General features: G+C 41.9%; 1 protein-coding gene across 2 annotated transcripts in view; it reads left to right on the top strand.

Moving 5' to 3' along the window:
* The window catches only part of RPAP2 (RNA polymerase II associated protein 2), a 77,356-nt gene that overhangs the window by 10,938 nt on the left and 41,262 nt on the right, over positions 1-25,156 (top strand). The window contains exons 4-11 of one of the 2 annotated variants that reach the window (XR_009763593.1): positions 228-326; positions 1,943-2,008; positions 3,312-3,400; positions 8,341-8,376; positions 10,053-11,004; positions 16,507-16,601; positions 16,838-16,918; positions 22,002-22,101. Coding sequence is in view for 1 of the 2 variants with exons in the window: in XM_061633666.1 (XP_061489650.1) it covers positions 228-326; positions 1,943-2,008; positions 3,312-3,400; positions 8,341-8,376; positions 10,053-11,004; positions 16,507-16,601; positions 16,838-16,918 (1,418 nt within the window). In the remaining variant the exon portion in view is untranslated. The remainder of the gene's footprint in view (positions 1-227; positions 327-1,942; positions 2,009-3,311; positions 3,401-8,340; positions 8,377-10,052; positions 11,005-16,506; positions 16,602-16,837; positions 16,919-22,001; positions 22,102-25,156) is intronic. The other variant, XM_061633666.1, reaches the window with a different exon arrangement.

The raw sequence follows: 25,156 nt of genomic DNA on the forward strand, positions 1-25,156 counted from the left end.
AACAAGAGATGGATTGATTCCATAAAGGAAGCCACAGACCTGAACTTACAAGATCTGAACAGGGTGGTTCTTGACAGATGCTCTTGGAGGTCACTGATTCATAGGGTCGCCATAAGTCGTAGTCGACTTGGAGGCATATAACAACAACAAAATTCTAAGCTTGTAATTTGCTAGCAAGTTTTGAAAAGATACTTTTTAACTTAAGTCTCTATGTTCTATAATTTCAGGGGAAAATTATAACACCGTCTCATTATAAGGATGTTGTGGAGGAACGATTTATCCTCAAGCTATGTGGTTACCCCATATGTCGAAACAGGCTACAGAATGTAAGAATCTATGAGAGTCTTATTTCTTTTCCTGCATTTTTCCATTCAAGATGTATTTCTTCCAGGGAACCATCTAGTTATTACCTTTTTGTTTCTTTATCTTAATTGTCTTCCTCTGATGGAAATTGAAATCTGATCAGTTGAACTTCAGTGATGCATGGAAGGGAATCCTTGGTCATCTCTGTGTAAATCAGCCTTCCACTAGCTGGTGCCCTCAGGTTTTGGATTAAAACTCCCATCAGCCCCAGCCAACATGGCCAGTGGCCAGGGATTGCAGACGCTGTAGTCCAAAACATTTGGAGAGCACCATGTTAAGGAAGCCTAGTTAGTGACAAATGACTTGGTCAGGTTCGTCAAGTGAGCCGCTTGGCTACATATGGGTTTGAAGCCAGTTCTCCACAGCTTTAGATAATGATGTTTATTAAAACTAATTACACAAATACTAAAATATAAACATCCATAATTAAAATATGCATTAACACAGCACAGTGATTAAAACAGGAGACTCGGGCTTGATTATCCATTACAACATTGGTCTCCTTTGCCTGTAATGCTAAACTATGGTCTGATATGTGAATGAGTTTGGGTGCTCTCCTCACCCCTCCAACATGGGCCAGAGGAGGAGATAGAAAGCTTTTGCTTCTATTTTTGACTAAGTGCAGCTTAGCATTATGTAAGAATTCAGACAAAATGTGGTTAGCCTTAACTGTGGTTTCCTAAAACAAGCAAACTTTAAACCTTGGTTTACCAAGCTGGGAAGTTTCAATCAAACCATAGTTGATATTAACCACAGTTTAGGGTTTGGATATAGCGCAAATAAATGGAAGCAAAAGCTTCTGTTCTTGCAATTGTGCCAGAGGAACCTAAGCCTTATGTACATAACAATGCACCATAGTTATGTCCAATCTAGGTATTTGGCTCCCTTTACAGGGATCAAGCAGTTGAACAACCTGTGGCTCTCCAGATCTTGTCAGACTTCAGCTCTCAGAATATCTGACTATTGACCATGCTGGCTGGGGCTGATGGGAGTTGGAATCCAACAGCTTCTAGAGGGCCACAGGTTTCCCATCCCTGGTTTAGGAAGATTACCACTGGATTTCTTAGGAGGGAATATCCTATAATTCATGCAACATATCCCACAAATTTACTTCTTTTAGCATGTGTTTAATGGGATCACGGTCTTCTGTTACATAACTCATGGCCTAAAATAACTGAGTGATTCACTGGTTAGTCACTTGATTGCTCATAATGTGCTCCACACACATACAGAGAGAGGCAGACACATTAAAATGAAAAGGCACAAACAAATAACCAGAGGAACAGGGGAGGCACAAAAATGCACAATTGAAGGGGAAGGTGGTGGGGAGAGAGCACCTGGGGTCATATTTACATGGAAAATGTAAAACCTAGAAAATTAATCTCAAATCTTCAAGTGCCAGCTGCAGTCCTCAGAATTTACATGAAAATTCTCAGCACTTTTCAGCAGTGCAGTTTGAGAAGCTCAGTTAAACATAATGTGGTTTGGTCAGCAAAGCTAAATATGGAATATTATTTCAGAGGAAAGGAATGCAAAAGGAGCATTAACACGTTTGCAAAACTATGTTTGGTTTTTTAAGGTGCCAAAACAAAAGTACAGAATTTCTACCAAAACAAACAAAGTGTACGACATTACTGAAAGAAAGGTAAGTTTAATAGCTATTTCTAACATTATATGTACATTTATTGTTGTTTTGCAAAACAGATTGGTTCAAGACTGCAAAGGGCTCCAGATATAAAATACTGGCCACATGCAGGGCTCTGTGCTGTTAATTCTGACTGCTATTGGCTGCTTCCATTCTAACTGCCTCTGCCGGTGCAGATGGATCCCCTCTTCATGCCGCAGCAGTTCAGAGCCACTTCACAAAGAACAACCCTTAACATAATAAAGCAAACTGATTTGTTGAGCTGACCTTGTGACACGTGGCTAGATTGGAACTCCAAGACCCAGAAGAATTTCTCTCACCTGCTTTCCTGGCTGCTGCTCTGACATTGGCTGCTGCTCCAGTGACATAGGCAGGTGTCTCCCTCTCTCTGTTCATACTTCTAGTGCCTGGAACCCTGGGAAATGTAGTTTTCCCAGGACACCTGACGATATCTACTACCCCTTTAAAAAACCCATATTTTCTAGCATTCCAAGCACTGGGGAGGAGGGACAGAGAGAGAGAAGCCTCCTTGCTGCTGTGGATGCAGCAACCATTGTGAAGGGGGGTGGAAGAAAGAGACTCAGCAGCCATTAGGTAAGGAGCCTTAGGAGCCTGCTAGAGGTGAGATGGATGGGTTGCGACTATGAGCAAATTTTAGAACTTCCAGGAAAACTTTTTTCCATTTGTCTCCACTGTTGCTGGTAATTGCTAGTCTCAATCCAAACAGAGCCTGGGGAAGCTCACACATCTCTATAAAAATAAGCCTGCTTTTCCTGTTAGTACACAGGGACTGTATTTGGATGCTGTGCTAAGCTACATGGTTAAGCAAATTAGTCTGTGTACAAGCTCCTCACTTTGTTGAGCAGGGAAGCAAACCATGGAGTGGCTGGCTTAGCATTATGTCTGAAATAGCACTAGTATTTTGCTCCAGACAAACTGCTTTTGGGAAATGATCTTGGCTTCAGATTGTGGTTTGTTTTGAGCGAAACTAATCACAAGTACTGGTTCAGACATGATGCTAAGCTATCTGCTCCATGGTTTATTTCACCACTGGAGGAAAGGAGGAGCAAAGGGGGAGAGTTGGAGCTCTGCATGTATAGACAATTTGCTTCACTATGGTTTGTGGCTTAGAGTTGCATCTGAACGCAGCCAGCGTGACTTCCTTTGCTCAGCAACTGCTCTTAAAATGTTAATAATCGGTACTTAATGCATTCAGTGATTCTTCATGCTTACCAGTCTATTAAAACTTGCATCCATTCTGATAAAGTATGAAAATGACACTCACTGTTATTTGGGGGGGCAGTGTTTTTGCAGCAACTTTTGTTATAGAGCATCAAAATACTTGGAAGGTCAAATCTCGAAAAGTCCAGTATGGCTGCGAGAAGAAGAAAGGTAAATGGATAACTTTGCTTCTGTAGGCTCAATGGAAGGAAAACAACACCAAGCATATCTGTAGAAAAACTCTGTGTTATTTGCAGAGTGTTTCAAGATATACCCTTTGTCAAAATATGTAGTCCAGGGGTAGAGAACTTTTTTCAGCCTGAGCGTCGCATTCTCTTCTGGAAGCTTGTCAGGGGCCTCATACCTGCGGTGGGCAGGGCCAGAGGCAAAAGTGGGCCAATCAATTGATGCTTCTCCAATAAGCTACATTCCAGCCATGCCAAAGTGAGGAAGTTTCTGCTCTCCTCAACCCACCCACATCTCTCTGTCCTCTATCCAGGCAAGTAAGGGGTATTATAGTTTAAGGACGCGTTTCAGCAAGTAAGAGGACTCAAGAAGGGTGTGGAGCAGGGCCAGTGAGGGGTGGAGTCAGGAGAGAGGGGAAGTGGCTTGAGGAGCAGTGTGACTGTAGGGGAGTCCCAAGGGCCAGAGTCAGAGGCCTGGAGGGCTGCATTTGACCCCCAAGCTTGATTTTTCCCACCTGTGATGTAGCCTTTACTACTCAATAATGCCTCACACTCAGTAGCAATGGCCAGTATATTTAATGAAGGCAATAGACTTGTTCAAACCCACTTCAGAATTGACTTGGTAGTATAAAGGCTACCTCCCCTAGAATAAAGGAAGCTGCCTTATACAGAGTCAGACCATTGATCCGCCTAGCTCAGTTTTGTCCACACTGACTGGCAGCAGTCTATGGGGGACATTCCCAGCCCTACCTGGAGAAGCTGGGGATTGCACATGGGACCTTCTGCATGCTTAAACACGTGCACTACCTCAAGGTACGGCCTTTTCTGTAACCCAGGATGTCTCTTGAAACCCATCCTGAATGCTGCCTTCCCTCCCCCCACAGTTGCTTCTTGTGTCTCCCCACAAAAATAAATTCTGCAGCTGTTGGAATCTTCTTGTTGCTTTGAAACAGGGATCTGGACAGGGATGACCTCGCCTCAGTTGTTCATGCTCTGGTAACTTCTAGGCTGGATTACTGTAATGCGCTCTACGTAGGGCTGCCCTTGAAGACAGTTCGGAAGCTTCAGCTAGTGCAAAACGCAGCAGCCAGACTGCTGACGAGGACCAGCCGGTCAGCACATATAACACCTGTTCTGGCCCGTTTGCACTGGCTACCTATTTGTTTCCGAGCCAGATTCAAGGTGCTGGTTTTGACCTATAAAGCCTTACATGGCGTGGGACCACAATATCTTGTGGAACGCCTCTCCCGCTATGAACCTACCCGGTCACTTCGCTCAGTATCTAAGGCCCTCCTCCGGGTACCAACCCATCGAGAAGCCTGGAGGACAGTTACTCGATCTAGGGCCTTTTCTGTAGTGGCCCCCGAACTGTGGAACAGCCTCCCCGAAGAAATACGCCTGGCGCCTACGCTTCTATCTTTTTGGCACCAGGTTAAGACCTGGCTATGCTCCCAGGCATTTTAAGTGTTTATGTTATAATTTATTTTTTTTATTTTTTATTTTTTCTTTAGTTGCTGCTTGTGTTTACTGTTTGTTGTCTGATTTTATTGTTGATATTTTGTATTTTAACCTTTTTGTACACCGCCCAGAGAGCCACTCGCTATGGGCGGTCTATAAATGAAACAAACAAATAAATAAATAAATAAAAATAACAGAAGCTCCGCTCTTAAGTTTGACAGTGGGTGGATTAATGGCTTGTACTACAGTTTGGTTGTAGCAAATTAACAGCATGGAAAAATGGTTTCACTGGTGACTTTGAATCTGAAATTAACACAAAGGTAATGATTACACAGAGTATAGAGTGGTACAGAAAGACTGTTGGTGGTCCTGCCGTAGTGATGGTGGGTGAGGACTGAATTTATTGTCCTGCATGTGATGTAGTACTGAGTAGCCATGACCCTGCCTGAGGATGATGCAGATGTCACATGGGGTCCCTGTTGACTCTAGAGGGCTAGCCAGGAGAAATACACTTCAAACTTCAGATTCAAATCCTGGTTAATCTTAAACACTCTCAGTCTAGGTGAACTGTATATCTGAAGTTTATTTATTTATAAAAATATTTATATACTGCTATTCATCTAAAAATATATATCAACGTGATTTACAAAATATATAAACACAGAATAAAACCATATAAAAATTTGCTGGGATATAAGGGTTAAAGAGGTGAGAGGAGCTTGCTCCAGGGAAAAAGCAAGGAACTGGGGAACGACCAGGCCTCCTCATTTGGCCCCATGTCATCAGGGGCAGATAAAGATCTGGCTTAGCTGAAATGGGGTTTGTAGGCGCAGCTGATCAGTGGTGCCTCCAGAGCCCTGTGATCTGTACAGAATGATCTGCACCGAGCTTCTCAAGACCTGACAATCAGCTGATTGGGTCTGCCTCCCTATTTCTTAACTGGTTAGTGGGGGTTAGAGGCGTTTATGTGTGTCCATCCAGCCCTGCTTGATTTGAAAGCCTCCTCAGTCTCAAACCTTTCCTTTTTTTAAATCTGAAAGGCAGAATTATTTTGCCTAATCTTATTAGAGCAACTGGCCTAATTTTAGCAATGATGCCAACATAGGACTCTGATTCCGGCTTTGAAAACATGATGCTTTCAAAATAGACTTTTTGAGCAGACATGGTTAGACTACATGATAGAAAACCTATCTATCTACCTGACTTCTGTGCCTTGCTGTACAGCAGGTCAGCTACTTTGACTAGGTTAAACAGAAAAATTGTGACTTGCAGCTAGCCAAGGCCCCATTGGGTGTCACTGTTTCACAAGGCATGTCCCTATTGCCAGGAGAGAAAATGACATACAGATACAGCAAAAAAACAAACCCATAATTGTTCAAAGCCATATAGCACATCTAGACACCTGTTTTAAAATCAGAACTAATGATTACTTTCTACATATTTTATTTCTAAATTCTATTAGTTGGAAGGAAAAAATTAATTTGAGCTTTCAAACCAGAAAAGTAAAACCCCTTCATTTGAATTGTATAAAGTTATTCCATGGTAACTGTTTTATTTTGCTTTTTTGTTAATGAGGCAGACTTTAGAGACTTGTGTCCCCCACTGCCACCACTTTCTGTAGTGATGCAAAGCAAACTACAAAAAATCATGCAGAACCACTGAGGTCTTGCTCCATGCACATAGCACTTGATCCAGCAATAGTTGCACCCCAAAGGGCTTTGCTCAAGAAAAGTAACATGAAGGCCAAAGCAGTTCCTGACATTTTGGTGCCTAGAGCAGAAAGTCAGATGATACTGTCCTGTGATGGCGAGATGTATTGTTTGTTGCCCTTTAATGATACACCTTTAAGTTGCTTGAAGAAGGCTACCTCTCTCTGCCTAACAATAGGGCTGGCCCTGGTTGAGGGGAGAAGCTGCATGCAGTGACCCCAGGGAGGGTATTAGCATGTATATTCTTGCTTCAGTCATGAATGGGAATGCTTATAGTCATGTGCACAGTGCTGCAAGTGGCTACAAGTGTCACATTGGATGGGTCCCGTCATGCCTTCAATCAGATTTTCTGCCAGGTTGTATGATGGAGTGTGGATTTGTATGTGGGCACTACAATCCAGAAGGAGCTTCACGTCAGCTTGGCCAGCAGAAGGGCCGCTTCACTTGTATGTGTGGAGCTTTATTGCGGATTGCAGCCATTGCCGTAAAGGTTTTTCAGTCATGAGGCCTTTTTTATTTTGTTTAATAATTGCATGAAGTTTACTTAGCTTACACAGCCTGGTTATTTTCTTTTTCTTCCGATCTTAGGTGGTATTATATATTATCTCTGAGAATATATTTTCCATCCTTCATGATGGCACATTTTCACTAGGGGTGGCATTCTTTTTTTATAGCCTTTGGAAACATTTCCAGCATAATGGTGCCCCATCATGATCGGCAGACCTGAGCTGGACAATTAGAGCAAATGCAAAAAATAATTTTGGCTAGGATTGTTTTGGGGGAATTTCTCCTGGCCCACTCTTAGCCAGAAATGGATGTCTGGATGGGGCGGTGGTCAGCCCTGTGCAAATGTGGGCAAGGACACCATATCAGCTCCTGCCTGTGTGTTTGTATACCACTGACCTCCCTGCCATCTTGCCCCTCCCACTTTCCCACCTGTTGGGAGGCCAGGTAAATGAAGCTGCCCTTCACTGCTGTCTGCTACTGTTTTTATCCCAACAGCTTAAAGATTCAGGCTTCAGTCTGAAACATGCTTATTAGGGAGTAAGCCCCAATGAATATAGTGGGGCTTACTCTGGAGTAAACATGCATAAGATTGCACATAAGGATGAATTTGCAAACTTATCCTAATGTATCTTTTTTGTGTGAACATTAAGACATAAACATGCTGGTCTGAATTTCCATTAGCAGTGTTTTTCCCTCCAAGTTCATTGGGTCTGCTTAGGTGGTTCATTTTGTTTAAACCTTTTAGGTGGTTGCAGAACAAATATGTCTATGCTAGGGGCTTTGCCCCCACATGCTTCACCTGCCAACCCCACCTACCCCCCAGCCAACCCCACCTACCCCCCAGCCAACCCCACCTACCCCCCAGCCAACCCCACCTACCCCCCAGCCAACCCCACCTACCCCCCAGCCAACCCCATCAACCCCCCTTCTCCCCAGGTCATCAGAACCCATGTCTGCCCCCTCCCCGGTTTTGCGTAGCTCTCCCCCTGTTCCCCTCTGGTGTTGCTAGAACTCCTCACCCCACCACAGGGGTTGCAAGAGTCCTCCCCCTTCTCCCCACCACCACCTGGGGGGCAGACCTCCCCTCCCACCTCTCTGGTGAGGTCGCATGATATCGACACTTCTCCCCGCCACTGCCTGCCTCACCTATAACCATCATGCTACTTCATGGGTAGTGTGACACTTACAAAAATATAATATAGGTAGACAAATCAGTTTGTTTCTAAAATGCATTTTGTTTTTATTTTTCAAGGCCACCAGACATTGAATTGCTGAAGGAAGGGGAAAGGTAAGGTAGAATTGATGGTTTCATTTATGTATCCACAATCTGGTTGAACAAAGTCTTTGATTTCCTGTTCTCTTCTGTCATATAACTGCAGTTATTGTGGCCTCCACAAAGACCTGTTTGCCTTGATTGTTTTTTCCCCCATTTGTGATGGTGAGAGTGTGTTTGATCTGTATGATTTACAGCTGCCCCTACTGCTGCAGTATAATTGGACCTGTTGAAACATGACACAAATGCACTGTTTGCTCTTGGGTTCGATGCATCATTTTTTGTAAATGGCTTCCTTTGTAACTTAAATGGGACCAATTATATGTGCTGAAAACTTGTTTACATCTTCAGGTAAAATGTTAAATAAGCAGAACCCCTGGTTTTATATTTATATATATTTTTAAAAAGGGAAAGCATTGGCTGGATCTGCAATCTGGTGGGGTTTTGTTAAAAAAAATGGGCTGTATTTGCTTAGGTTCCTAGTGGTTCTTTTGTCTGCATCTAGAACAAAGCAATTTCACGTTATTTGTTTTTCTAGTATAATAATGGGGGTCAGGAGGATCTGTGTTGTGCTTGTTGAGGTAGTAGTAAGATTGATTTTATTTTTAAAATCCCTTTCAGGGATACATTCAGCAATGTATTAAGTTGGTGTTTCCCAAATGTCTGGTACCTGAGGCGCCCTTCACTCCCGCACCCAAAATTACTTGTGAGGGAACATCTGCCCTCCGCATCAGCCTGCCTATTGGAAGCGAGCATCATCTGAGGCTCAGCTGTGGGTGCCCCTGCTGTCAAAAGTGAGGCAGGTGGCAACCTGGGGGGGGAGAGAACCTTCTTGGTGATGGTACCCGTTTATGTAACTTCCTCCCTAGGGAAGCACACCTGGCACCTAGATTGCTATCTGTTTAACATCAACATAAACACCTTCCTTCTCTTCAGACTTTTAATAATAATACCTATGTTGTTGTTATGTGCCTTCAAGTCGATTACGACTTATGGCGACCCTATGAATCAGTGACCTCCAAGAGCATCTGTCGTGAACCACCCTGTTCAGATCTTGTAATTCAGGTCTGTGGCTTCCTTTATGGAATCAATCCATCTCTTGTTTGGCCTTCCTCTTTTTCTACTCCCTTCTGTTAATTTATGAATGGCCTCTTACATACATGTCTAACTGTGATTTTAGAGATGTGAAGGCCTGAAAGAAGATTGAGGGGGAAATCAGAAAAATACTGGTCCCCACCACCACTGTTTTTTTCCCCAAAAAAGTTTGGATAAAAGACAGTGTCCCTCCCCAAATTTTCCAGGCCTTTATGTCTTTAGGTGATTTATAGACGTATCATACAGCTGAAATACTTTTTAAAATAGTACAAAAACTAACTGAAAATAGATTTAAAAACAATACAGAATGAACACCTAAGGCAGAGGCCTTTCCATCCATCTAGAAAAGCTTGTTGAAACAAAACTGTCTTCAGTTGTTTCCAGAAAGTACAGATAGTGGACCCCTGCCATATCTCAACTAGGTCCTGCTTCACAGATCAGGAGCAGCCACACTGAAAGTCCTGCTCCGAGTTACTGTGATGGTTTATAGCTGACAGATATTCCCTTTCACGTTGTGTTTTTCCTTTTTGTTTTGTTCTTGTGTTGTTTCCTTTTTCAAACTTTTTTTTTTCATGTGTATGTGATTTTTTTCATAGTGGCCACTCAGGGAAGGAAGTGAAATTAGCCAACGATGCAATTGGCCCTTTAGACATTGAAAATCCTGTCCCTGCAGCAATCCAGGTTGATTCTTGCACAGAGAGCGAGAGCAGCAGCGAGGGCGAACAAGAATTTGTCTCCTCTGTCCTGCAAGAGAATCTTTCCAGCGCTGAGAAGAGTGTGCAGCCAGTGCCCAGAAAGGGCATAGTCAAAGTGAAGCATGCACGGAGAGTGCAGCACAAACCTATCGCTACAGATGCCACCGTTGATCATGCAGCAGAGCAATTAAGTAGATGCAAATTAGGTGCTCGAGGAGGAGGTGTTGCTCCAAGTAGTTCTCAGATTAAAAGAGCTCACACTTCTCTGCACAATCTTACTCCTGAAATTGTACAGACCTCGGAAGGCTTTGGAGAGAACTCCATCAGCTCACAAGTGGTTTTCCTGGGTGTGAGCCAAAAGGGGGCAGAACAGTTTAAAAGGTTGCTTGCTAAATCAAAACAGATTGTCGGCCCTGACTTAGAAGGTCCAGCTGACCCCCTTGTTGCCAAAAGTAGCTTGCTTGAAGGGCTCAGGCAGACTTTTACCGAATGGAGGACTGAGGAGACACTGAAGCTGCTCTATAGCACTAATGTTGCAGCCACCCACATACCATGGACTGCTCCGCCAGCTGCTTGTGAGGAGGAGGAGGACCTTGATGAGGATGACTTTGAGAGTGCCGACGATCCTAATGACGCTGCTTTGGAAAGAAGCTCTTCGAACTGTTTGAACCAGCCTTTCCCTTTCAGGGGCTTGAGGCCAGCAGCTAAACCTATCCACAGTTATGAAAAATTAAAAGAAGAGACGTCACAGTTGGAATTAAAGGTGAAGGAATATTTCAAAGGAAGCTTCACCTTAGGTGAAGAAGATTTGGCAACGCAGTCAACAGGAGAGCAGTGCCAGAGCAATGATAAAGTAGGTATCTTGGGGGGGAAAATAGGCTGGTTACGGCCCCCCCCCCCAATTCTTGTAATTTTTATAACAATGGTTTATGAAGTACTTGATGCGTATGAGCCTAACACAGACAGAACAACTAAGGGAAGAGATTGGGAGCATCCCAAGGGTTTGTGCACTCCACTGGGTCGCTATCATCTGCTGTCTTTTGCTCTCAAACATGCCTGGAAGTGGGTTTGCAAACCGTGGCTTGAGCAAATAGTGTTTTAACAGAAATGCTGATGCAGATGTTAATGATGCATTGTGCTTAGTTTTGAAAATGAAAGGAAGGGAGGAGGGGGACGTGAAGGGAGCACACAAGTGCTCTCAATCTAACCATTGTGAGGAGATCAGGCATTACCTCTATTAAACCCTTAGATTTTCTTCTGAGGTCCTTCTCCAGGTCCCCCCTCTGAGGGAGACTCAGAGGGTGGTGACAAAGGAGAAGGCCTTTTCAGTTGTGGCTCCGCATCGTGGAATGTGCTTTCTCATGAAGTTGGCCTGGTGCCTTCATTGACATCTTTTTTGTGCCAGGTAGATTTATCTTTTTTCTCAGGCTTTTGATAGGCTAAGATGATACCATTTGTTATTAGTGCGCTGCCAAAGTTTCCTTTGGCTGTTATGGCGGTTGTTGTTTTGTCTTTATGGTATGATATATTTATTTGTGTGTTTAACAGTTATAAGTTGTAAGTCACTTGGAGACCTTTGGGTAACAAGCAATTAACAAATCTAATTAATAAGAGTAACAGTGCACTGAGCCAGATTGAAGTAAAATATGTAGTAATATATTTTCCCCTTCATGTTGATACAATAGAACCTTACTATAACACTGAAATCGGGAGACAGGATGCACAAGTGGTATAGGGTTTTTGCATTACAATGAAAACTGTACTGCAAGGGTTAAAGCCAGTGAGTACTGGTTCCTAGAGAGGCAAAAATACTGATGTGGCTCCGGCTGAGGAACTGAGCAGGAAGGAAGAAGCAAAGAGGGAAAAACAGGTTATATATATATATATATAAAGAATGCTGAGAGGAAAAAAGTCTCAAACACGCAGGGGAAGCAAATAAAAGACTCATCAAGGACAAGGAGTGCAGAGTTTTTAAAAGGTGTACAGTATTTTACCCGGTGGACATGGTTACACCAATGGCATATCCTGTTCTATGGTACATTGAGACGTGTTATAAGGAGGCTTTACTTTATTTGCTTCATTATAGCTTGAAACTAAGCCTGTAATGATCATATTTATTCTTCACCCAGGTTTGCCTGAGTGCTCTCTAGCTCCCTAAAACAAAGAAAGCAAATCCATCCTCAGCCGGTCTGCAAAATATGAGGAATGCTAACTTTAATATTTATAGGCTTTCTGAGGTGTGGGAACCCAGGGTACAGTGGATCTAAATTTCACACCTAGGTGGGCATAAGATGCTGTTTTACCCAGCAAGACATTTGTCCTAGTGTATAAGGCAGCCTTTCCCAACCAGTGTGCCTCTAGATGTTGTTGGACCACAACTCCCATCAGCCTCAGGAAGCATTGCCAATGGTCAGGAAAGATGGGAGTTGTGGTCCAACAACATCTGGAGGCACACTGGTTGGGAAAGGCTGGTATAAGGTGTATCACAGGAAGGGTGTAGCTAATTTTACATTACAATATTCTGAATCGGTGCACTGCATAGGGCAGGGATGGGGAATCTGTTGTCCTCCAGATGTTGTTGGACTCCCATCAGCCCCAGCCAGCATAGCCAATGTTCAGGGATGATGGGAGTTAAAGTAGTTAAAGTTAAAGTAGGCATTGTGAGAGCAGGGGCACAGCATATAAATTCAGAAGAGCAAAATTACCACAGGCCAAACCACAAGTGCCAAAGACACTTGAAGAGAGACACTGCTTACAAGTGCCTGTACGCTAATGCTAGGAGCCTCCGAACCAAGATGGGAGAACTGGAGTGCTTGGTCTTAGAGGAGAGCATTGATATAGTGAGCATAACGGAGACCTGGTGGAATGGAGAAAACCAGTGGGGTACAGTTATCCCTGGATATAAACTATATCGGAAGGACAGGGAAGGACGTATTGGTGGCGGAGTCACTCTATACGTGAAAGAAGGCATTGAATCCAGCAAGCTCGAAACCCCTAAAGAGGCAGACTCCTCCACAGAATTGTTGTGGGTGGTAATACCATGCCCCAGGAGGGACTTAATACTGGGAAAGATCTATCGTCCCCCTGATCAAAATGCTCAGGGAGACATTGAGATGAGATATGAAATTGAGGAAGCATCCAAACTAGGAAATGTGGTAGTAATGGGTGACTTCAACTACCCGGACATAGACTGGCCGCATATGTGTTCCAGTCATGACAAAGAAGCAAAGTTTCTAGATATTCTAAATGACTATTCCCTAGACCAGTTGGTCATGGAACCGACCAGAGGGACGGCAACCCTGGACTTAATCCTCAGTGGGGACCGGGACCTGGTGCGAGATGTAAGTGTTGTTGAACCGATTGGGAGCAGTGACCACAGTGCTATTAAATTAAACATACATGTAAATGGCCAATTGCCAAGAAAATCCAACACGGTCACATTCGACTTCAAAAGAGGAAACTTCACAAAAATGAGGGGATTGGTAAAAAGAAAGCTGAAAAACAAAGTCCAGAGGGTCACATCACTCGAAAATGCTTGGAAGTTGTTTAAAAACACTATATTAGAAGCTCAACTGGAGTGCATACCGCAGATCAGAAAAGGTACTGCCAGGGCCAAGAAGATGCTAGCATGGTTAACGAGCAAAGTCAAGGAAGCTCTTAGAGGCAAAAAGTCTTCCTTCAGAAAATGGAAATCTTGTCCGAATGAAGAAAATAAAAAAGAACACAAACTCTGGCAAAAGAAATGCAAGAAGACAATAAGGGATGCTAAAAAAGAATTTGAGGAGCACATTGCTAAGAACATAAAAACCAACAACAAAAAATTCTATCAATACATTCAAAGCAGGAGACCATCTAGGGAGGCGATTGGACCCTTGGATGATAAGGGAGTCAAAGGTGTACTAAAGAACGATAAGGAGATTGCAGAGAAGCTAAATGAATTCTTTGCATCTGTCTTCACAGTGGAAGATCTAGGGCAGATCCCTGAACCTGAACTAACATTTGCAGAAAGGGATTCTGAGGAACTGAGACAAATAGTGGTAACGAGAGAGGAAGTTCTAGGCTTAATGGACAATATAAAAACTGACAAATCACCGGGCCCGGATGGCATCCACCCGAGAGTTCTCAAAGAACTCAAAGGTGAAATTGCTGATCTGCTAACTGAAATATGTAACTTGTCCCTCGGGTCCTCCTCCGTGCCTGAGGACTGGAAAGTGGCAAATGTAACGCCAATCTTCAAAAAGGGATCCAGAGGGGATCCCGGAAATTACAGGCCAGTTAGCTTAACTTCTGTCCCTGGAAAACTGGTAGAAAATATTATTAAAGCTAGATTAACTAAGCACATAGAAGAACAAGCCTTGCTGAAGCAGAGCCAGCATGGCTTCTGCAAGGGAAAGTCCTGTCTCAGTAACCTACTAGAATTCTTTGAGAGTGTCAACAAGCATATAGATAGAGGTGATCCAGTGGACATAGTGTACTTAGACTTTCAAAAAGCGTTTGACAAGGTACCTCACCAAAGACTTCTGAGGAAGCTTAGCAGTCATGGAATAAGAGGAGAGGTCCTCTTGTGGATAAGGAATTGGTTAAGAAGCAGAAAGCAGAGAGTAGGAATAAACGGACAGTTCTCCGAATGGAGGGCTGTAGAAAGTGGAGTCCCTCAAGCATCGGTATTGGGACCTGTACTTTTCAACTTGTTCATTAATGACCTAGAATTAGGAGTGAGCAGTGAAGTGGCCAAGTTTGCTGATGACACTAAATTGTTCAGGGTTGTTAAAACAAAAAGGGATTGTGAAGAGCTCCAAAAAGATCTCTCCAAACTGAGTGAATGGGCGGAAAAATGGTAAATGCAATTCAATATAAACAAGTGTAAAATTATGCATATTGGAGCAAAAAATCTTAATTTCACATATACGCTCATGGGGTCTGAACTGGCGGTGACTGACCAGGAGAGAGACCTTGGGGTTGTAGTGGACAGCACGATGAAAATGTCGACCCAGTGTGCGGCAGCTGTGAAAAAGGCAAATTCCATGCTAGGGATAATTAGGAAAGGTATTGAAAATAAAACAGCCGATATCATAATGCCGTTGTATAAATCTATGGTGTGGCTGCATTTGGAATACTGTGTACAGTTCTGGTCGCCTCATCTCAAAAAGGATATTCTAGAGTTGGAAAAGGTTCAGAAGAGGGCAACCAGAATGATCAAGGGGATGGAGCGACTCCCTTACGAGGAAAGGTTGCAGCATTTGGGCCTTTTTAGTTTAGAGAAAAGGCGGGTCAGAGGAGACATGATAGAAGTGTATAAAATTATGCATGGCATTGAGAAAGTGGATAGAGAAAAGTTCTTCTCCCTCTCTCATAATACTAGAACTCGTGGACATTCAAAGAAGCTGAATGTTGGAAGATTCAGGACAGACAAAAGGAAGTACTTCTTTACTCAGCGCATAGTTAAACTATGGAATTTGCTCCCACAAGATGCAGTAATGGCCACCAGCTTGGATGGCTTTAAAAGATGATTAGACAAATTCATGGAGGACAGGGCTATCAATGGCTACTAGCCGTGATGGCTGTGCTGTGCCACCCTAGTCAGAGGCAGCATGCTTCTGAAAACCAGTTGCCGGAAGCCTCAGGAGGGGAGAGTGTTCTTGTACTCGGGTCCTGCTTGCGGGCTTCCCCCAGGCACCTGGTTGGCCACTGTGAGAACAGGATGCTGGACTAGATGGGCCACTGGCCTGATCCAGCAGGCTCTTCTTATGTTCTTATGAGTTGGAGTCCAACAACCATCTCGAAGGCCACAGGGTTCCCTTTCCTGTCTTAGGGCAAGGCGTGGGTGTGCCAAGTATAAGCTGTGCAAGCCAAATGTAACTTTTTTTCATGCACAAATCATATAGGTGAGCAGGTACAGTCATACGGGTAAATATAACTTGTTTGGCTGAGGCCAACTATAGTAACAGCAACATTAATTCCCTTTGTCCAACCAAAACTTTGTTATTTTTTTACCCTAATTTTTAAAAAATCTACATCCATTCTGTTCCATGACATTTGGAATTTGTTAGCTCGTACTACTTTTGCTCCATGTAGACTAACATTAAACATAGCAGTATTGAGTCAGATCATTGTATTGTCTACTCAACTGACTGGCAACAGCTCTCTAGGCTTTCAGGCAGGGGTCACTCGCAGCCCTACCTGGGATGCCAGAGATTGAAGCTAGGGCCTTCTGCCCACAAAGCTGATATTGTACCGCTGATCCACGGCCCTCCTGTGTAGTTCCTTTTATATTGTATTTCACACACACACCATGGTCTTAGAATGTATGGTGCTCCATTTTATTTATTTATTTTCCTCTTTTTAAATGATGTAGGGTGATCAGCAGTGGACCCCTGTCTTTCCGCTTGTAGATTCTAACGCTCAACAGCAGATTCGGAGGCGGATTGTACTTGAAAAGCTGCAAAATGCGTAAGTACCTTTTCCTGTCTGCTATTCAAATACTTCCAGACAAATGGAATACTTGGATGAAGGGTCGTTCGTTGAGATGGGGAAACTGTTTGAAGGGAGGGACTAAAATTGTGAGCTTCGGCTAAAAGTCCGTGAAGCTAAAGAGTGTTTAGGCCATTGACAATGAGGGGGGCAATCTCTATTCTGAAGAGTGAACATTCCCTAATAAATGATCTCATTTTACTTTCCTTTTTCAGTTTGCTGGCTGTTTTGGGCCCTCTTCAGATTCCTCTTGGTAAGGTTTATAGTGAACTTAAACATCTTGTTAAAACCTTCAGGTAAGTAGAAAAGACTCTCAGGAACTTTGGCTCATTAAGTGATACCAATGAATGGCAAACTAGAATGATGTTAGATTCCCTATTGTGAGAACATGGGTGAAGAATTGGAGTCCTAATGACCCGTTGGGTCATCCTGTCTGACCAGCTTTCTTAAGGCAGGATGTCTAAAAGTTCAACCAGGCTTGTAAATGTTAAAATGCATGTTTATCTTATCTAGCACCCAGAAAATCTAAAATCTGTAGTATAATTATGTGCATTTGTAGAGCAAAATCTGGTGTCTTATTCAGAATTTTCTAATATTTATTTTTAAAATAAACCTTCCAGTCTTCGGTTTCAAAGGTTTACGAACTGTGTTGGCCGGGTGGTTGCTTCAGGGGTTCAGGAAGTGAGGGTTCCATGCTCTCTGCTTTTCATATTCACAATCTGTCCTTACCAATGCAATGAAAATGCCATATTTTGTAACCCAGAATAAGTAAATTAAGTACATCTATCAGATTAACACTGCCATCATGGGAGTAAGCTTGATTGAATCCAGTGGATTGTCTTATGAATAAACATGGATGCAGTTGTGATTTCCATGTCCTGATTGCAAAGTCTGTAGCGTTAGAGTTTTAGGGAGGGGGTTAAATGCAAAAATATAGGCTCCTATTATGAATTATGCTGAATTTGCAGGAGGAGATATATGTGTATGTGTGTGTGTAAAGAGAGTGAAGTTAGAGAGGAAAAACACAATCTCATCCATTTTCATTTTTGAAAGATGGTGCAGCGCTTCTTTTTAAAAAAATAATCTTTATTAAGGAAAAGAAATACACAGAAATATTAAAGGAGAAAGAAAAAGAAAAAAAGGATTTTTTTACAAAGATACATCTCATACTGCTTATATATATTATAACAAAAAAGCATTACTAGTTCGAAACAGATCTTCGGCAGTTTGCCCTGTGTCTCTTTAATATTTTTCTCAGAAAGTCTATCCATTTTTGGTGAAATTACCCCATTCCAATCACCCATGACACACCAATGATCATATGCAAACTCTGATAATTTTTCCATAAGTCCAGTATAAAACCTTGTTTTATCTTCATTAGGAGCATAAATGCCCACTATCAAAATTTTTGTACCCTGAATGGTAATTTCAACTCCCACAAATCTGCCACTATCATCCAATAATATCAATTTAGGAGACAATTGTGAATTAATATAAAGAACCACACCATTTTTTTTTTGAATCCTGCCGAAATAAATTCTTCACCCAAATTTTTACAAATTAAATATTTAGAATCTTTCTTCTTAATATGAGTTTCTTGTAAACAAATTATATCCAACTTTAATTTTTTCAAATAATGAAATACTTTCTCTTCTGCGACGAATTAGCTCCATTTATATTCCAAGTTAGATATTTGTAATCCATTTTTAAGCATGTATTTTAGAAAAGTCTGTGCCTGTTGCTCCCTTTGATCCATCATCATCCTTTTCTTCCTCTACCTGTTTCTGTTGACTTTGTTTCCCAGGAATTAAACTCAAAGACATGGGCATATCTTCTTCCATGTCTTTTGAAGCTTTTCTCAAGAAATCCCTTGCTTTTTGAACAGTATTTAATCGATACTTCTGTTGTCTAAATGTAAAAATCACTCCCTCTGGAACATCCCATCTAAATTGAATTTTACATTGTTTAAGTTTTTCTGTGAAGAAAGCGTAATCTTTTCTCTTACGTAGAAGCCTAACAGGAATTTCCTTCATCACCTGTATTTCTTTACCGTCAATTTTGAAGACATTGTTAAAATGATGTTGCAAAACCATATCTCTGGTCCTCTTTTTTAAAAAATAAACAAGCACATCTCTTGGGATTTTTTTTATTGTTGCATATCTGGAATTAATTCTATAAACTTTATCTATTTCAAATTCCATCCGATCTTCGTTCCTGTGGAAGGATTTTGCCAAGGCATTAACAATTTTCTCTCTGATATCTTCACCTGTTTCCTCAGGGATTGCACGGAATCTCAAGCAATGTTCTTTATCTCTAAGTTCCATAACAGCAATATAATCCAAATTCTTTTCCAATTCCATATTTGTAATATCTATTCTATTCTCTAAGGTTTGCACCTTATCTTTAACATTTTTTACATCCTGTGTTAGTTGCCCAATGTTATTTTTAATCTCACCCACTTCTGTTTTAATATGATCTTGTAAATCTTTAAAATCCTTTTTCATATTGCAAAATTCATCTTTAAGTTGTTGTCTGTCCTGTTTCATCTCTTGTTTCAACTCTTGTTTAAAATCACTAAATCCCTCCATAATTTTCTGGAACATGTCCATCCCTTCCTGTGTATCAATTGAAACTCTTCGCTCCAAAACTTTGGCTGCTTTCCTAGTTGTCATTCTTGAAAAAAAAAAACCTTTTCCATTATTAGCCAATGTAGAGGCAAACAGTTTCTTTTCTCCCAGCAACAAAAAAGTTAATATTCCAGGCCTGTTTAACCAACACAGTTCTTATCTCCAGCACATTCAGGAATGTAAAACAAATCCAGTTCTCAACATCCAGCAGTTAGTAAGATACACGAACAGCAGATTCGTTCAAAAAAAAAAAATTAATCCAAAATAAAAAGAAATAAAATAAAAAAAAATTCTCAGATATATTTCCTTCAAATAATCAAATCATCTTATCTAATAAGTTGCCTCTTATCCGTTTAATCTTTGTAATTCCAGCTTTAAGCCAGCTTTTTGTCATAAAAAATAAAGCAGGTTCTTTGAATTGCTCCCTTCTTCCTTAGCTAAAAAAAGCATTACTAGTGATGTTGTTGTTCTGTGCCTTCAAGTTGATTCCGACTTATGTCGACCCTATGAATCAGTCAGAGCTTGGAAGATTACTTTTAAAAAGTAATAAATTACCATTACAATTACATGGCCCAAAAAAGTAGCAATTACCGTCACAATTACAATTGCTCTGAAAGTAACTGATTACTTTTTCTCAAAAGTAATCACTACAGTTACATTTCAGTTACTTTTTTTAAAAAAACGCCTACAAGGTGCTGGCCTTGGCTGCTGCACATCTAAGTAGCCTAAAACAACATTAAAAATAAACACACACATACAGAGGTAGTATAATAATTCTTTTTATCCATAATATAGCAATGGTGGTCTCTCCGCTGGTAAGGGAGGTGGGGAGGGAGGCAGCAGAAGCCACTACTCAGATCTTTGCATGTCAATCCAAGTGCAACCCCCCCACACACACACTCTCAGCCAGCAAGCATAACCCTGCCCTGCCTCCAACCAAGGGACACTCACCCAAGCAAACATTTTCCCCTGAGATGCAAAAAAGTTTAAATAACTGCAAATACACCACAGTAGCCAGAGACGGTGGTGGAGGCCACTTTGTGTGCCAAGTGCAAACACAGTATTCTCTCTCGTTCTCTCTCTCTCTCGTTCTCTCTCTCTCTCGTTCTCTCTCTCTCTCGTTCTCTCTCTCTCTCGTTCTCTCTCTCTCGTTCTCTCTCTCTCTCGTTCTCTCTCTCTCTCTCTGTAACACACACACACACACACACACACAAGTCATCTTTCACCTCCACAGTAGTTTATCTCCATTCTGCTGCTGCCTCCTTCTCCTCCTTTATCCATGTTCTTGCCCTCCAGCTCCTTTTTCCCTCCACTCCATTCTTCACCACCACCATCCATTTCTTTAAACAATTGTTTTCTCCACTCCACCCCATCTCACTCTCCACCTCCTCCCTTGTCGCCTCCTACTCACCCACACAGCATGAGGGAAGAGCAATGCTGCACAGAACCCCATTTTGAGGCACAGGATTTTCATCCACAAATCAGAGGAGCAGAAGACTTCCCCTGCTTCCCCCCCCCACAAGTAATGCACAAAAGGAATGCTGGAAACATTACAATTACTCCTCAAAAGTAATAAAATTACTCCTATTGCAATCAAAATGTAAAGGAATTACCCACTCATTCCTCAAAATAGTAATGAATTACAAGTAATTTGTTACTTGTAACAAATTACTTTCAAGCTCTGGAATCGGTGACCTCCAAGAGCATCTGTCATGAACCACCCTGTTCAGATCTTGTAAGTTCAGGTCTGTGGCTTCCTTTATGGAATCAATCCATCTCTTGTTTGGCCTTCCTCTTTTTCTACTCCCTTCTGTTTTTCCCAGCATTCTTGTCTTTTCTAGTGAATCATGTCTTCTCATGATGTGTCCAAAGTATGATAACCTCAGTTTCATCATTTTAGCTTGTAGTGACAGTTCTGGTTTAATTTGTTCTAACACCCAATTATTGGTCTTTTTCGCAGTCCATGGTATGCACAAAGCTCTCCTCCAACACCACATTTCAAATGAATTGATTTTTTCTTACCTGCTTTTTTCACTGTCCAATTTTCACATCCTTACATAGAGATCGGGAATGCCATGGTGTGAATGATCCTGACTTTAGCGTTCAATGATACGTCTTTGCATTTGAGGAGCTTTTCTAGTTCTCTCACAGCTGGCCTCCCCAGTCCTAGCCTTCTTCTGATTTCTTGACTATTGTCTCCATTTTGGTTAATGACTGTGCCAAGGTATTGATAATCCTTGACAAGTTCCATGTCCTCATTGTCAACTTTAACGTTACATAAATCTTCTGTTGTCATTATTTTAGTCTTTTTGACGTTCAACTGTAGTCCTGCTTTTGTGTTTTCCTCTTTAACTTTCATCAGCATTCGTTTCAAATCATTACTGGTTTCTGCTAGTAGTATGGTATTGTCTGCATATCTTAAATTATTGATACTACTCCCTCCAATTTTCACACCTCCTTCATCTTGGTCCAATCCCGCTTTCCGTATGATATGTTCTGCTTATAGATTAGACAAATAGCATGATAAAATACACCCCTGTCTCACGCCCTTTCCGATGGGGAACCAGTCGGTTTCTCTATATTCTGTCCTTATAGTAGTCTCTTGTGCAGAGTATGGGTTGCGCATCAGGACAATAGATGCTGTGGCACCCCCATTTCTTTTAAAGCATTCCATAGTTTTTCATGATCTACACAGTCCAAGGCTTTGCTGTAATCTATAAAGCACAGGGTGATTTTCTTCTGAAATTCCTAGGTCCGTTCCATTATCCAACATATGTTTGCGATATGATCTCTGGTGCCCCTTCCCTTTCTCAATACAGCTTGGACGTCTGGCATTTCTCGCTCCATATATGGTAAGAGCCTTTGTTGTAGAATCTTGAGCATTACTTTACTTGCATGGGATATTAAGGCAATAATTCGATAATTACTGCATTCCCTGGGATCTCCTTTCTTTGGAATTGGGATATATATTGAACACTTCCAGTCTGTGGGCCATTGTTTAGTTTTCCATATTTCTTGACTGATTTTTTTCAAAATTTGGACAGATTCAGTCTCAGTAGTTTGTAGCAACTCTATTGGTATGCCGTCTGTTCCTGGTGATTTGTTTCTTCCAAATATTTTGAGAGCAGCTTTCACCTCGCATTCTAAAATTTCTGGTTCCTCATCATACGGTTCCTCCGTGAATGAAGCTGTCATCCTTGTATCTCTTTTATAGAGTTCTTCAGTGTATTGCTGCCATCCTCCTTTTATTTCATCTCGGTCACTCAGTGTGTTCCCCTGTTGATGATTCAACAACCCTAATCTTGGTTTAAATTTCCTTTTTGTTTCTCTAATCTTTTGGAATAGGGCTCTTGTTCTTCCCTTTTTGTTGTTGTCTTCTATCTCTACACAATAACTATTGTAAGTGGATTAGAAGTGGATTTGCAAACTTTAGTCATGATGTAACACTGCACCCGTTTAGCTCCAGAAATTAAATGGGGAGAAGTACATTTGCATGGAAGGAGGAAGGAGTGCCCTAACTTGCAAGGGGTTCATGATCTCCTTCCCCATTGGGAAACTGGCAGTATTGTCAAGAAAAGTCTGTCTTTGGGGTCTATCTGCTAACAAAAGAAAACTGAAGAGGTCATGGAGTGGTAGGAGCAACTTGACACATACTTGTTTTGAGGACTAGTTATCCATTCATTAAATGTTTATCCTGCCCTTCTTATAAGGAATTTAGAGTGACATATATGGCTCTCCTTTCCACGTAATTTATCTTCACAACAGCCCTATGAGGTGGCTACGGCTGGGAAACAATGACTGGTAGAGTTCACTTCTGAAAATTTAGTTCTTTGCACTGTATGTTCATTGTATCACTGCAGATTAAAAAAACACAGAACACATTGCCAACGAGAGGCTGATCAACACCCCCTCACACAAGGGGACAAATTCAAACCACAAGGGGTGGCTAACTTGGCAGATCCCTAAGCTAGGGAGCTGGACAGCCGCCTGTAGGGTATGCTTTAAATTGGATTCCTGCATTGATCAGGGAGTTGGACTCGATGGCTTTAAAGGCCCTTTCCAACTCTACTGTTTTTAAATTGGTTTTTTTAAGTGTTTTTAAATTTGTATATTTGTTTTTAATGTTTTTAATTGTTGTAAACCTCCCAGAGAGCTTTGGCTATGGGGCAGTATACAAATGTAATAAATGTTGTTGTTGTTATGCTATGATTCTATAATTGGACCAAGGTTGCCTGGTAAGCTTTGTGGCTGAGTGGGGATTTGCACCCGGGTCTTACTGGTCCAATCCAGTTCTCTAACTGCTGCACCACATTTGCTATTAATGGGACTAGTGATTAGAATCCCTTTTACGGATTGGCAGTCCTCTACAGCCCATGAATTTGACCCAGGGGATTATGTGAGCATTACCTCGATACCTGTGGTGGTGGGAACAACACTGGGTTGGACCCAGACTCTGTTGGAAGAAGCAGAGAGGCTGTTGTCACCTAAGCCCCGAAGGTCTGGGGTCCCTCAAGGACAGCTTAGGACGGTAGTAGGAATCAGTGAAAATTGTCCTTCTGCAAGCAGGAGCCCTCTGCTGGATCTTGGTTGTTTCCTGTGTACGAATGGGGTATAGTGGAGACTTCTTCCTCATTTAGGGGTGAAGGAGAAACATATCCTGTGGCATCTGAAGCTGCTGGTTGAGTCCTAGGAACACTGGGGGAAAAGGATGAGGAAACCATTGGTCCCCACTGAGACCTTTGAACTAATTGCTCTCTCTTCCCCACCCCAGTTCTGTTTTGTTTCTCTCTCTCATGAAGGAGTGGTAAACTCAGAGCCTTCCACAATATTAATTGCATTCAGTCACCTCCTCATCAGAGGATTGTGAAAACCTGTGGTTGTGTCTTGGTCAAATATGGACAACTTAATGCACGGCAGGGTTGGGAGGGGCCTGTGATCCATCAGATGTCATTGAGAGTACAATTCCCATCATCCTTGACCGTGCTGGCTGAGGCTGATGGGAATTAGAGTCCAAAAATATTCAGAGGGCCACAGGTTCCCCTTCCCTGATGCACGGTAAGAATCTTCACGAAGGCAAGTTGTGACTAAAGCTTAAACTGTAAGCACTTGTCAGATGAAAGCTTTATTAATTACAGCTTAGTAAGTGGCTGAAAGATACTGTGTGGTAAATAGTAAACAAAATTTGGGGGGGAATCAATTTCCACAGATAAGCTTTTGTGTGTATGTGCATGCATACAGACTGAAAGTCTAGCTGAAGTTTGAGAAAAGCCCAGCTCTTAAGAGACAGAACACATGGTCATTATCAAGGGGAATTTAGCTACAAAAACCAAACAAAAAAACCAGCCGTGGTTAAAAGAGCATGTGATGAACTGAGCAACAGCCAATTTCAGCTCCATTGGCTTTTTAAAGAAACATTTACGATTCATCTTCTGTGCACCATTTTATTCAATCACCACTGCTGGGAAATATACTAAAGAGTCCTCTGGAGACATTTTAGAAACAGTTATAGTTCTTCCTAAGCAAAGTCCCTCAGCGCCTAAGCTCTTGTTACAAAAGCTGAGATGTCAAATAATCTCCAGAGCCATCTGGGGCATTTTGTTGAAGAGTAAAGTAGAGTGGGGGGAGAAAAATTACCTAGAAAGTTGGCAGGTGTGATTTTTGTTGTTATTGCTTCTCAATATTTCTTAATACTTGACAGTTTTAGACTCAGAATTTGTCAAGTGAAAGGAGAGGATAGTAGCCTTCGGTCATGCCTGGGAAACCTGTGGCCCTCCAGATGTTGCAGGTCTTTAATTCCTGTCATCCCTGATCATTGGTCATGTTGGCTGGGACTGATGAGAATTGTAATTCAAAAACAGCTGGAAGACCGTAGGTTTCCCCTCTTCTGCTTTAGATCTTTTTGGCTGG

The sequence above is a fragment of the Rhineura floridana genome, chromosome 6 (assembly GCF_030035675.1).
Source record: "Rhineura floridana isolate rRhiFlo1 chromosome 6, rRhiFlo1.hap2, whole genome shotgun sequence".
NCBI classification, from domain to species: Eukaryota; Metazoa; Chordata; class Lepidosauria; order Squamata; family Rhineuridae; genus Rhineura; species Rhineura floridana.